The sequence below is a fragment of the Dermacentor variabilis genome, chromosome 2 (assembly GCF_050947875.1).
Source record: "Dermacentor variabilis isolate Ectoservices chromosome 2, ASM5094787v1, whole genome shotgun sequence".
Taxonomy (NCBI): Eukaryota; Metazoa; Arthropoda; class Arachnida; order Ixodida; family Ixodidae; genus Dermacentor; species Dermacentor variabilis.
In genome coordinates this window covers 31,686,332-31,699,999 of record NC_134569.1, presented here as the reverse complement: position 1 = coordinate 31,699,999, position 13,668 = coordinate 31,686,332, and the positions used below count along the sequence as shown (strand labels likewise).

Here is a 13,668-nt window from a genome sequence, read left to right as displayed (position 1 = left end):
TTAAAATATTTATTTCAATGCTGCAATAATCTTTAATGAAGCAGCCACTCAAAGCATTAAAACAGTAACTAGAGGGAAAAAAGAATTCGTAGTTCAAGATTTGTCACTTCTAACACTTCCAAAGCCACATTCTTGTTTGTTTTGGCATGAAGACGCTTGCTAGTGGAGCTTGTAAGGTATCGTGAACTGATCAATAAATAACTAGGCACCACGAAGTCAATTACCGATTGAAAATATGTGAGAGGAAATTAGAGCCTCACTGCTGATATACCTTATGTTTATTTACATGCTACAAATAATCCTAGGAAAAGGCGTAAAATGTGAAACTTGTAAGAACGCAGCTATTGGGGGATGCTAGCTACATCATTGCAAGTAATTATTATGAATAAAGTTAATTCATCCTTGCATTTTCAAGCTTATCTGTGCGCGTGCCTATAAACAAGCTTACCTTAGGAATCATCTCAATCTTGTACGGAGTCTGCTGGAAATGGCGAATCTCCCGGATCACATGAGCAATCTGCAAAGAATTGCATTCGCCTTGGTTCACCTGTTCTGGTCGTGACCATGCCAGCGAGAATCGGGACCCTCCCTTCACATATAACGAGATCACAGAGCACTTTTATCTAGACCGCATATTATACAGCACACCTCACAATGAGCTAACCAGGCCTCAAGCCCTCACGTTCAGAACGCTTCAAACAAAAACGTATCCCACGCAGAACAGACTACAGCACTACATGCCTGACCTATACACAACGTCATATTGCGAAAATTGCCATAGCACACTAGACGTATATCACTTGCTCTGGCCGTGTGGTCGGACCCACGCAAACAAGAATCAAGACTCCGCCAGGCTACAAGAAGCATTACGCAGCACGGACCTGGCGGAGCAGCTCTGGGCCATCCAGCGAGCCCACGATGCGGCCAGGGAGTTACAACTCCCAGTCCCAACGTGGGAGTAGCCCGCTCAATGGGACCTTGCGCCCCGTAGCTCGTAGGACCTTTCATTAAAGTTATTCCATCCATCCATCCATCCATTTCGAAACAAAATAAGTCACGACAGGGATTGTAATAAACTGGACGTAGCTCACTGTGGCTTTGAAGATATAATGTATTAACCCTTTCAGGGTCAATGACGTAAATATACGGCGACGCGAACAAGTCCAAAATGGTCGATGCCATTTATTTACGGCGCCGTCTGTACGTTTAAATATCGCGTCAATTTCCTAATTTTTTTTCTTTCCTTGCATGTGCTGCCGCTATGTGGGAATACAGGGCATTTGTTTCTCGCGCCTCCCTCTCTCGGTTTTCGCTGCATGGTTTGTTTTAGAGCTAGTTTGCTCTGGCACATCGATATACTACCGCTCGCGCATTGGCGCGCGCGCAGGTGGGCGGCGGTTTGGGTTTTGTACCGTGGGCGATTTCGGCTTCTTGCGCTCGCAAAACTGATGGCTATCGCGTTACTAATCGCTCAAAGGGCGGCTGCCTGTTTCTCACTCGTTTAGTGCTCACAGGGGTGCCGCCCTGCATGCGTTCTGCCCCCCCCCCCTCCTTTTTTTTTTTTTTTTGAGACGCGCGATATCTAATTGCATCTGGTTGGTGATAAGGTGAAGGTTAGTGAAATTTTGTCACACGTTTTTTTTTTTTTTGACGGGCACACAACCACACAGTTTTCTTGAGTGCGCTCACCTACGCATTTCGATTACCCTATCAACGTAAATATTAGTGTAAGACCAGAAACATTTGAGACTTGCGAAATATTCTCGTGTGCACATATTCGAAGCCTTGAACTATATCAATGCATAAAAATTTTAATTCCTATCAGTTTATTTTCTTTCTTTATTATTGTTATTGATGAATAAAAAGTAGATATATACCAACGCAAAATATTTTTTTTCTCACTTTACGGTCACCCTAGAAAAATTACGGTAAATTTTTTTCAAAATAGGTCCCTCAGAAGAATTGGGATTTGCAATAAAAAAATCGACCCTGAATGGGTTAAGGAGTTCTAATCATGTGAGGTATAAAGCCTCGCACACTACCATGCAGAAAGCCATCTTCAACCGGTGCACCAATTCCCGATGCATACCTGATCCCAGCATTTAAAATATGGGTTAACGTCTCGAAGCAGCAGATGGTTGTGAGGGGCTGTGGACTTTGGTTAGACACTGGAATCTGTAAAACATTGTCTATGGAGCATTTTAATGCAATAATGTTTAAGTGGTTCGCTATTGGAGTTGATAGAAGAAATTAACTGTCCTGTTCGGCGGCAGTGCACATTGGAATAGCAACGAAATATTGTGGTTGCTTTTATATCCTTCCGATAGGCCTGTGGTATAAACTATTACTACCTGGTGGAATACGGATGCACGCGACAAGCCCAGATCATCGCTTGCTTCGTTACTGATCGTGCAAGTCTATCGGCTTGGGAAAACAATGTAGCAACACCCACTTCATGAGGAATATGCAGGGTACGGATGGGATAAAAAGGACCAGTGCAATGAAGGTTCCAGTTCAGTGGCAGTGCTCATAAGGATAGCAACTAAATGTTGTGCATGCTTTTACAGGTAAGCAGCATTTTGGTAAAACCCCATTGTCTCGTGTGTTAGGGCTATGCACAGCTGCCGAACAATTAATTGTTGCCTTCGTATTAATAGTAATTGTGCATAATAATTTTTGGGGCTTTCTTCTTATGACTAAGGAAGTGCATGATATGTCTAAAGCCATTGAAGATTTCAAGCACGAGCTCAGGTTGGAAATCAGAGGCTTAAAGGAAAAATTTTAAGGCATCACCGAAATCACGAAGCAGTTACAGGAAGTTCTGACGGAGAACCAAGAACTCCGTTTGCAAAATGTGAAGTTGACTAAAGAAAATAGAAGAGTTAGAACAGTACCAGCATGCCAACAACGTTAAGATCAAAGGCATTGCTCTTGAAGCTGAACCAGTAGGTACAGTCAAACAAATTGGTGTAGTCATACAGGAGGAAGTCACGAAGTCAAAGAGGCTGACGTCATTTATCATTGTGTACCTGGTGCTCGGCATGACTAATCAAATTGTCCGGTTGATTCATAGAACCAAGAGAAGTGCCTTTCTCAGCAAATCGAAGAAGGCGAAATTGGATGCAAGAACACTTGGCTTTCAGTTCTCGGCAAATATTTATGTGAATGAACACTTGACTAGATATGGCAAGCAGCTGCTTGGTGCCGCAGTGCAACAAAAGAAGGAACTACGATGGAAATTCATGTGGATTACAGCGGGCAAAGTGTTTGCAAGGTAAGATGAGAACTCTTCGGTGTTGAAAATTTCCAGCGATAACAATGTTGAAAAGTTGAACGAAGGAGTGTAGTGTGAAGTTTTTTCTGTGTGGACTTGTGAGATTGTCTTAAAATAAGGACTACTCCAATGCATGTAACTATTGTGATGTCAGAAATTTCAACGAATTTGAAATTTCATGTACCACGAAATGGTTCAAGATCTTACACATAACCATGCTTAGCCTTAAAAATAAAAAAGGAACAACTTAGCGACTTATAGACCTCGATCTCCCACAACTTTGACGTTTTAATGTTTACGGAAACATGGCTAGCAGCAAACGATAATCCTCCGCGCTTTGATGAATATATGTACAACGGTTTTGGCAACAAAACGGAAGGGGCAGTGGCATAGCCATGTGTGTTAAGCAGTCATTGAGGCACGAAATTGTTTCAGAATTCTCAACAATTATAATAGTATTGAGTGTCTGACTGTACGTTTGAAGCAAGTTGTAGTTTTAGTTATTTACAGGCCGCCAATGGGAAAAAAACTAGATTTTTTACGAGCAATAAAGAACAGCGCTAAACAACAGGATGAGTGAAGCGACACAGACAACTAGTCCTGTTGTTTAGCACTGTTTTTTATTGCTCGTAATCATGAACGAACCAGCCCAAATGCGTACTCTTCTGTAGATTTCTTAGACTACTTAGGCGTGTACTTCATTTTTTAAGCGGATTATCAATGTCTTTTGTCATAATGGGGGATGTGAATATTAATATGTTATCAGGTGACGATTCTGCTAAGAGAGTTACTGAAATCAACTCTTTTGGATGTGCAAATCTCATCATAGAAGCCACAAGTTTAACAGAAAAAGTACTACTTTGCTTGACTTGTGTGATGAACATTCATTCAGCAGATTGTATCGCTGGACTGCTAACTACTGACGTAAGTGATCGCCTGTCGATTTTTGTTTTATTCCAAATGTGGAGGGTAAACATAAAACTAAAGTGGCAATTTCATCTCGCACCATTAGGGCTGTTGCCTTAGAAATGTTTCAGTCATATGTATTCATTTGATCGATTGGGCATGCTTGTTTACTTTTTTTCTCCTTTTTACAACAGAAAGTAAGCATAAGATAAAGGCTATGTGGCCTGACAAAGGCTTCTGCTCCTAGAACAATTCAGGATGCAGGCCGTATGCAGCATACAAATCATATAGACATACCGAGATCAACTGGAGTGTCGTAATACAAAATATTTTCGTAAAAAAAGAAGAACATGTCTTCGAGAAATACACTTAAGATACATTTTGTTTCAAACTAAAACTATAACCTGGAAAAAAATGAAAGAAAAGACTGACTATTTATACTACGGTTCTAATCAGACAAGCTCAGACAACCACGAAACACCGATGCAGCTTACGAGGCATTTTTTCAGATGCTTATAATATGCAATAATCAAACATTTCTAATGACTGTCAGAAACCAGCGGCGCAAACGAGCAAGAAAGCCATGATTGATGCAAGACTATTGAAAATGATCAAGATGAAAAATAAAATTACCATGCCTTCGTTCAATCTAGAAATTTAGTGGCACTTTTTGAATTAAAAATATATAGAAATAAGTTGACCACTGAGTTAAGGTACAAGAGGGAAAGGTATTATGAACAACTGTTTGCAAAGATAAAAAATGATTCTAAGAAGGTGTTGGAAGAAGTAAAAACCTAATGACTGAGAAAAAAAACAGGCTTCACTGCTATGCATTCAAAACAGTGCAGGCATCTTGTTGGATAAGGAAGCTGCTACTAAGATTAACAATTTTTTTGTGACAAGTGCAGAAGACAAGATTGATAACAATATGGTACGTTATTCTACATTAAATGAATTGAGCCTCACAAACTCTAGTATTAACCCTCATGACATCGGAGTAAGTCATGCAATTAATATATCAGATCAAGAATAATGTAGTGGCTGGTTTCGACAAGGTTAAGTCAACTCCTTTAAAGGGGCCCTGAACCACTTTTTATCGAAGTGGAGAAAGGCATTTGAAGTGAAAATAGGCTATTTTAGAAATACTTTGCTGTAAAGAGTACTTCAATGCATTCAGCAGAAGGGGAGTTATGGGCAATCAAACATAGCTTCCGCTGTGCCCTCGTTCCTTCTTCAATGCCTTGCACTGCGAAGGCTACGGCGAAGTGGGGCGTGCCCACAACGCTCCGCCTTCTAAGTGTCACCGTGGCACCCAGTTCAACTTTCATTTTGGATGTTAACATAGATGCCACGACTTCCACCTTTGGTGTGTTACGTTTCGCCTACGACGCGCGGTAAAGCCGGCGCGGATGCAACGGACGCCGGGGCTTCGTTCAAAGCGGCAGACATTTTGGCCCGTTCGGCGCCGCCGTTACGCCTCCCTGCCAAGCGCGTCCAGGCATGTTCCAATGCCACGTGTCTTCATGTGCGTGTGTGTGTGTATGTGCATGTTGGTGCCCACGCTTGTCGAAGCGCGGCAGCCGGGGAGAGGAGCTCCCCCAACTGTGAAGCGAGGGGTCTGACCGGCGCCGACACGACGTATGCGCCACCTTCTCTTCCCATTGTGCCCGAACGGCGCCGGCACGACGGCTGCTCCACCTTCTCATCCCATTGTGCCCGAGCGGCACAGTCACGTGCTCGTCTATAGAGGGGTTCCTTCTTGCCCTCAACTGCGAGAGTATAAAAGCAGCTGCCCCCGGACGCCAAGAAGAGGCTCCGATTTCTTCTGTTGAGTAACGTGCTCTCCCGTCTCTCTACTTCGGTCGACCTGACCGCCAACTCTTTGCGATGTTAGAATAAACAAGTTGTTTTGTTGTTACCAGTCGACTCATGCTTTGCTGGGACCTTCGGATGCTTCCAGTTGTACCCCAGGGCGCCAGGCCAACGCTACCCTTGGGGCTTGCGACCCAGGTGCAACAACGGGCGTCAGCGCTGAGTTCCCAACAACTCGTGCCAGCGGTGCGATTACAACAACTGTCTGCCAGCGGTGAGATCGCGACAACGGAGGCCAGCAGCGAAGATATGCGGTTGACTGTATGCTGAGCAGCTCAACGACGATCCGGGAGCAGTGCAACGAGCCCTGTGTGATGACTGGTTGCCTGCAGCGGAACGACTGCGCTGAATTCTTGGCTGCGAGGTTTGGTGAGTGCGGGACTTTCTTCTTCTGAGCTTTGCCAGGCTTTTGTTAGTGTCAGAAACAGAGCTGGTAATTGTGGTTGTCGTTGCTGCCGGGTTAGTTTGCGGCAAGACAATAATAGGCAGTAGAGAAAGCAGCATTCAGAGCAGCCATGGATTTGAAGTCGTTGCGCAAACCGAAATTGCTGGAGCTTGCAAGAGAGTTGGGTCTGGATGTCTCAGACAAACTCAGAAAACCAGAACTGCTAAGGGCTATTCTTGAGTTAGAAGCTGAGGATGACGAGCTGTCGGAATGCCTTGAGACCATTGAGGAGAGGGAGACGGCAAAAAGACAGGAGCGCGAAATTAAAGAACAGAAAGAGAAAGATGAGCGTGAACGAAAAGAACAGAAAGAAAAAGAAGAGCGTGAACGTAAAGAACAGAAAGAGCGAGAGCAACAAGAGCGCGACTGTCAACACGCTTTGGAAATGAAGCGTCTCGAGATAGAGATCGAACGCGCTCGTAATGGAAGTCAGGCACACGGTGCAGGAGAACGCGTATTGTTCAAAATGACTGACCTGATGCGGCCGTTTAAGCTTGGAGAGGACATTGGTTTGTTCCTGGTTAACTTTGAGCGAACGTGCGAGAAGCAGGGGTTCTCTCGGGAAACGTGGCCACAGCACTTGCTCACTTTGTTACCCGGCGAGGCGGCCGACGTAGTCGCTCGCTTGAATAGAGAGGAGGCAGAGGATTTCGACAAAGTGAAATCGAGTCTGCTAAAAAAGTACAGGCTGTCAGCGGAGGCGTTCCGTCGGAAGTTTCGGGAAAATGAGAAAGGCAGAAGTGAGTCATACACAGAGTTTGCGTACAGGCTTATGTCAAACATGCAGGAGTGGCTCAAAGAAGAGAAAGCGTTTGGTGACCACGAGAAAGTTCTGCAGTGTTTCGGGCTAGAACAGTTTTATAGTCGGTTACCTGAGAACGTGCGGTACTGGGTCTTGGATAGGCCAGACGTTTGTACGGTGGCTAAAGCCGCTGAGCTAGCCGAGGAGTTTGTGACGCGTCGGGCTCGCGGAGCTAAGGACGGTCAAAAGGGTGAATTTGGCTCGAAGTTTGAGAGGCCGAAGTTCACACCCATGAGAGCAAAGGGGAACACATGTAGTGCGGATGCGAGTGAAAGCAGTGCGACCGAACCTAAGGAGACGGCGGCAGCTGAAGCCGAACGCAGAAAGCGGTTCGAGACGAGGCAAGCGCGCGTTTGTTATACGTGCCAGAAGCCGGGTCACTTTTCGGCGCAGTGTCCGGAAACAAAACCAAAAGTGGTGTTTTTGTCATTATGCAGCACTGACGAGAACATGAAGCTTCTCGAGCCTTACATGCGAGACCTCCTCGTGAACGGGAAAGAGTGCCGAGTGCTTCGCGATTCCGCAGCTACAATGGATGTGGTTCACCCCTCTTACGTAGAACCCGATATGTTCACGGGCGAGTGCGCATGGATCAAGCAAGCCGTGGAAGCTCATAGCGTGTGTCTGCCCGTAGCAAAAGTGCTTATTGAAGGACCTTTCGGAGCGCTTGAGACGGAGGCGGCAGTGTCATCTATGCTGCCCCCCCAGTACCCGTACCTATTTTCGAACAGGTCCGATCACCTCCTGCGCGAGAAGGGGCTTTTGTTTGGTGAGGCTAGCGTTCAGGCCTTAACCAGATCGAAGGTTCGGGAGCTCGCTGCAAAGGCGGTAGTTGCGGGGCCGACGTTGTCGAACAATGAAAAGGGGTCAGAGGCGCAGCAAGCTGATATTCAGAGCACGCCCGAACGGAATAAAATTGAGCCTGTAGCGTTAAAGGCACCAGATACTGGAGAGGAAATTCCCGATGCGGGAAAGTTAGAAGAGCTATCTACAGATTTGCTCATCGCGCCTACGTCAGACGGACTTGATAGGTTGCTAAAAGTCAGCCGGTCGGCTTTGATAGCCGAGCAAAAAAAGGATGGCAGCCTAGAAAACATACGCTGCATTGTCAAGGAAGGTATCGCCAGGAAAAATGTGCATTTTGTGGAAAGAGGTGGAGTCCTGTACCGGAAGTATCTAGACCGCAGAGGAGTGGAGTTCGATCAGCTGATCGTGCCTCAATGCTATCGTCAGGATCTGTTGCGCTTGTCGCACGGGGGTTCGTGGTCCGGACACCTAGGAGTTAAGAAAACTAAGGACCGTCTCTTGCAAGAGTACTATTGGCCAGGGTGTTTTCGGGACGCAGACCATTTCGTGAGGACATGTGACACCTGTCAGCGGGTGGGCAAACCAGGGGACAAATCGAGGGCGCCGTTGAGATTGGTACCTATCATTACGGAGCCTTTTAGACGGCTCGTTATTGATACAGTGGGACCTCTGCCGGTAACAGCCACGGGGTACAGACACATTTTGACTGTGATCTGCCCAGCGACAAAGTTCCCTGAAGCAGTGCCGCTTAAAGAACTCAGCTCAGTTGAGATAGTCAATGCACTACTGTCCATATTTGCGCGAGTTGGTTTTCCTGCGGAAATCCAATCAGATCAGGGCACAGTGTTTACTAGCGCTTTGACGACAACTTTTCTCGAAAGGTGTGGGGTAAAGCTGTTACACAGCTCAGTGTACCACCCACAATCGAATTCCGTTGAGAAGCTCCACTCCGTCATGAAGCGCCTGTTGAGAGCATTATGTTTTGAACATCAAACTGACTGGGAGCTGTGTCTGCCTGGGGTGATGTTTGCCTTAAGGACCGCGCCGCATGCGGCTACGGGGTTTTCGCCAGCTGAGCTGGTGTACGGTCGCTCGCTGCGATCTCCGCTTCGCATGCTTCGAGAATCGTGGGAAGGCAGGGGCAACGACCCAGTCGTGGTGGAGTACGTGCTTAAGCTCCTCGAACGCTTAAGAAGGGCACAGGAGTTGTCAGGTGAAGCAATGGCAAAGGCCCAGCAGAGGGCCAAGGTTTATTATGATCGGACCGCCAGGGCCCGTCGTTTTGAGGTGGGCGATGAGGTCATGATATTGCGCACATCGCTAAACAACAAACTAGACGTGCAGTGGGAGGGCCCAGCACGAATTGTTCAGAAACTGTCGGACGTTAACTACGTGGTGAGTCTGCCAGGAAAGCGGAAAGCACAGCAAGTTTACCACTGTAATCTGCTCAAACCTTATAGACAAAGGGAAGCAGTGGTGTGCATGATGGTAAACGTTCCTGAAGAGCTTCCGGTCGAGCTTCCGGGACTAGGCTCAGTGACGAACAGGGAAGACACCGATCAAGTTATTAGTGACTTAATCAGTAGAGCATCGCTGTCGCCTGAGCAGAAAACCGAACTACACCAGCTCTTACAAGAGTTTCAAGGTCTGTTCTCTGAGAGGCCTGGTAGGACTTCTTACTCATGACATAGAACTTACCTCCCCAGAGCCAGTACGATCCAAGGCGTACCGGGTGTCACCCCGCCAGAGCGATATTATGGAGGCTGAGGTAAAGAAAATGCTACAGCTCGGTGTTATTGAGGCAGGTGAGAGTGATTATACCTCCCCTTTGATTTTAGTTGAGGTACCGGGCAAGGAACCTCGTCCTTGCGTCGACTACCGCAGGCTTAATTCCATCACTAAGGATCAAATTTATCCGATCCCTAAAATCGAGGAGCGCCTTGAGAAAGTTAGTAGCGCTCAGTTTATTTCCACCCTAGATCTTGTCAGGGGTTATTGGCAGGTTCCACTTACAGAAGAGGCTAGTAGGTATGCAGCGTTCATTTCACCAATGGGAACATTCCGTCCTAAAGTGTTGAGTTTTGGTTTGAAGAACGCGCCATACTGTTTTTCAAGCCTCATGGATAAAGTGTTGCGGGGACAGCAAGAATTCGCTTTACCGTATTTAGACGACGTAGCGATATTCTCCGCATCCTGGTCTGAGCATATGGCACACTTGCGGGCAGTATTAACCCGCCTGCGCGAAGCGGGCTTGACAGTCAAGGCTCCTAAGTGCCAGTTAGCACAGGCCGAGGTTGTCTACCTCGGTCACGTGATTGGTCGGGGTCGTCGCCGCCCCTCTGAAATAAAGGTGGCCGCTGTGCGAGACTTCCCGCAACCGCGCACGAAGACCGATATTCGGTCGTTCTTAGGTGTCGCCGGCTACTATCAGAGGTACATCCCCAGGTACTCTGATATCGCGGCTCCCCTGACGGATGCTCTAAGAAAAACAGAGCCCCAAACAGTCGTATGGGACGAGACAAAGGAAAGAGCTTTTAGCGTCCTAAAGAGTGCCCTAACAAGCCAGCCTGTGCTACGATCGCCAGACTATACAAAAGGGTTCGTTGTTCACTGCGATGCTAGTGAGCGAGGCATGGGCGTTGTACTGTGCCAACGGGAAAATGGAGAAGTAGAACACCCCGTCCTGTATGCTAGTCGTAAGCTGACCAGTCGTGAGCAGGCGTACAGTGCCACCGAGAAAGAGTGTGCGTGTCTCGTGTGGGCCGTTCAGAAATTGTCATGCTATCTAGCCGGCTCGAGGTTTATCATTGAGACGGATCACTGCCCTCTCCAATGGCTGCAGACCATCTCTCCCAAAAATGGCCGCCTCCTGCGCTGGAGCCTCGCTTTGCAACAATATTCCTTTGAGGTGCGTTACAAAAAGGGGAGTCTCAACGGTAACGCCGATGGCTTAAGTCGAAGCCCCTAACGTAGGAATCAGCCTCAAAATTGTTTGTTACTGATGTTTTTCTTCCTGAGGCAGGATTTTTAACATATTGCTTTTGTTTAGTGTTTCAAAGTGATGATGTGCTTTCTAGTGCAATTTTCCAATTTGTGGACGCGTTCTGAGTGCTGCTAGACTACTGTAAGGAACTAGGCAGTGGTATAAAAGGGGAAAGAGCCTGGCAGGGCTTAGTGAGGGTTGTGCCGTGCTTGCTGACTGAGCGGTTGAGTTTCAGCGTAGTTCTAACGCTTGCCGGGAACGAGAACAAAAATGTGAACTCTCCCGAAGTCACTTTGCAGTGTCCTGTGCGAACCTGAACGAGAGAACGAGGCCTTCTCTGTGCGCTGCGCTCAAGAAACGTCGAGGGACGCCCGACTTCGGATATGAGCATCATCGAGCGACATCCCTCCGGACAGCGGATGCAGTCCCCTGACCATCGGGATCTCCTTCCCCCGGCGGGGCGGTCTGTTACGTTTCGCCTACGCCGCGCGGTAAAGCCGGCGCGGATGCAACGGACGCCGGGGCTTCATTCAAAGCGGCAGACATTTTGGCCCGTTCGGCGCCGCCGTTACGCCTCCCTGCCAAGCGCGTCCAGGCATGTTCCAATGCCACGTGTCTTCATGTGCGTGTGTGTGTGTATGTGCATGTTGGTGCCCACGCTTGTCGAAGCGCGGCAGCCGGGGAGAGGAGCTCCCCCAACTGTGAAGCGAGGGGTCTGACCGGCGCCGACACGACGTATGCGCCACCTTCTCTTCCCATTGTGCCCGAACGGCGCCGGCACGACGGCTGCTCCACCTTCTCATCCCATTGTGCCCGAGCGGCACAGTCACGTGCTCGTCTATAGAGGGGTTCCTTCTTGCCCTCAACTGCGAGAGTATAAAAGCAGCTGCCCCCGGACGCCAAGAAGAGGCTCCGATTCCTTCTGTTGAGTAACGTGCTCACCCGTCTCTCTACTTCGGTCGACCTGACCGCAAACTCTTTGCGATGTTAGAATAAACAAGTTGTTTTGTTGTTACCAGTCGACTCATGCTTTGCCGGGACCTTCGGATGCTTCCAGTTGTACCCCAGGCCGCCAGGCCAACGCTACCCTTGGGGCTTGCGACCCAGGTGCAACAACGGGCGTCAGCGCTGAGTTCCCAACAGGTGCTTACGATTCGCTAAACATAAGCCAAATGCAGTTGTCCTCAGCCAATTGCCAATGGACAATGCCAATTGACAGCGAAAGCCAATAGACTCGTCGCGGCACCCTGTGGTGGATGCGGTATCTACGCCATGTAGCCGACTGCAGCTCGATGTCAGCTATCAGCCAATAGCCATCTAAAGGAATGACGAAATAGTGCGTCCGATGACGAAATAGTGCATATAGAAGAGAGTGAGGACAGGGCCTTCTGTTGAAAAGAGAGCATTTGAGAGAAAGGCAACTTCGCAGTCCGCTTGCGAGCTCCACGCACGACAGCAAAACTTGGCTGAGATGTTCACAGCAGTGTATGCTACCCGCAGACTGTTATTTCACCAAGGCCGGGGGGTTGTTCAGGGCCCCTTTAATATATGTAGCCTATATTATAGCCCCAATCATCGCTTATATATTTAATAAAATATTTGAAACTGGTGCTTTTCCAGACAGCTAAGTATAGCCAGAGTTTGCCATGTTTTTAAAGGAGGTGATAAGCAAAAATTTACTAACTACAGACTAATCTCTATTCTTCCAGTTTTATCTAAAGTATTTGAGAATGTGATAGATGCTCGATTGCACAAAGTCTTTGCTAAGTACAATGTGAACAGTGAGACGCTGTATGGCTTCCAGAAAAATAGATCTTGCAAAGCAGCCCTTCTGAATATTAAACATGAATGAATTAAGAACGTTGATCATATATGCCCTACACATTAGGTTTGTTTAAAAATTTTAGGCAGGCATTTGATTCGGTATGTCATGAAGTCCTCATGTACAAACTTGGCAAGTACGGTGTGTGTGGAGTGGTTCTTGAGTTAATTAAAAACTATCTAACGAACTGCCATCAGTATTTAGCATAAATAACAGTTCATCGGCTTATGCAAATATAACCAGAGGAGTACCACAGGGGTCAATACTCGGGCCTCTGTTCAGAATATATATAAACAATTTCGCTGACATCCAATGTTCTCCCAAGGTAATAATGCATGCAGATGACACTAATAATTTTTTCAGCTGTACATCTATTCAAGAATTTGAGCACCAAGTGAATAATTAGCCAGGTAAGCTGGCAGGTTGGCTTAGTTCAAATAAATTCCAAGTAAATGTTAGTAAAACGAAATACATAATACTTGCTCCAATCAATAAGCCACATCAATACAAAACAATCATTGTGTTTGAGGGCAGACAGAGTAGGTAAAGACCCAGATGTTCTTAGGAGTTTGGCTTATGAAGGCTTGACGTGGATTACACATGTAGAAAAACTAACAATAGAACTTAGTAGAATTGTTGGATGCTTATACAAACTCAGCCCAGTCTTGCCAAAATGGTTACAAAATGCATTATATTATGCTCTGTTCTTTTCTATGCTGTATTTTGGTATGGGGGTAGATCCGCACAAACTAATTAT

General features: G+C 46.9%; 1 protein-coding gene across 1 annotated transcript in view; it reads right to left on the bottom strand.

Annotated features, from left to right (window-relative positions):
- Nucleotides 1-13,668, bottom strand: part of LOC142570281 (ras-specific guanine nucleotide-releasing factor 2-like) — a 391,080-nt gene that overhangs the window by 16,114 nt on the left and 361,298 nt on the right. The window contains exon 29 of the mRNA XM_075678676.1: nt 449-517. Within this exon, the coding sequence (XP_075534791.1) occupies nt 449-517 (69 nt within the window). The remainder of the gene's footprint in view (nt 1-448; nt 518-13,668) is intronic.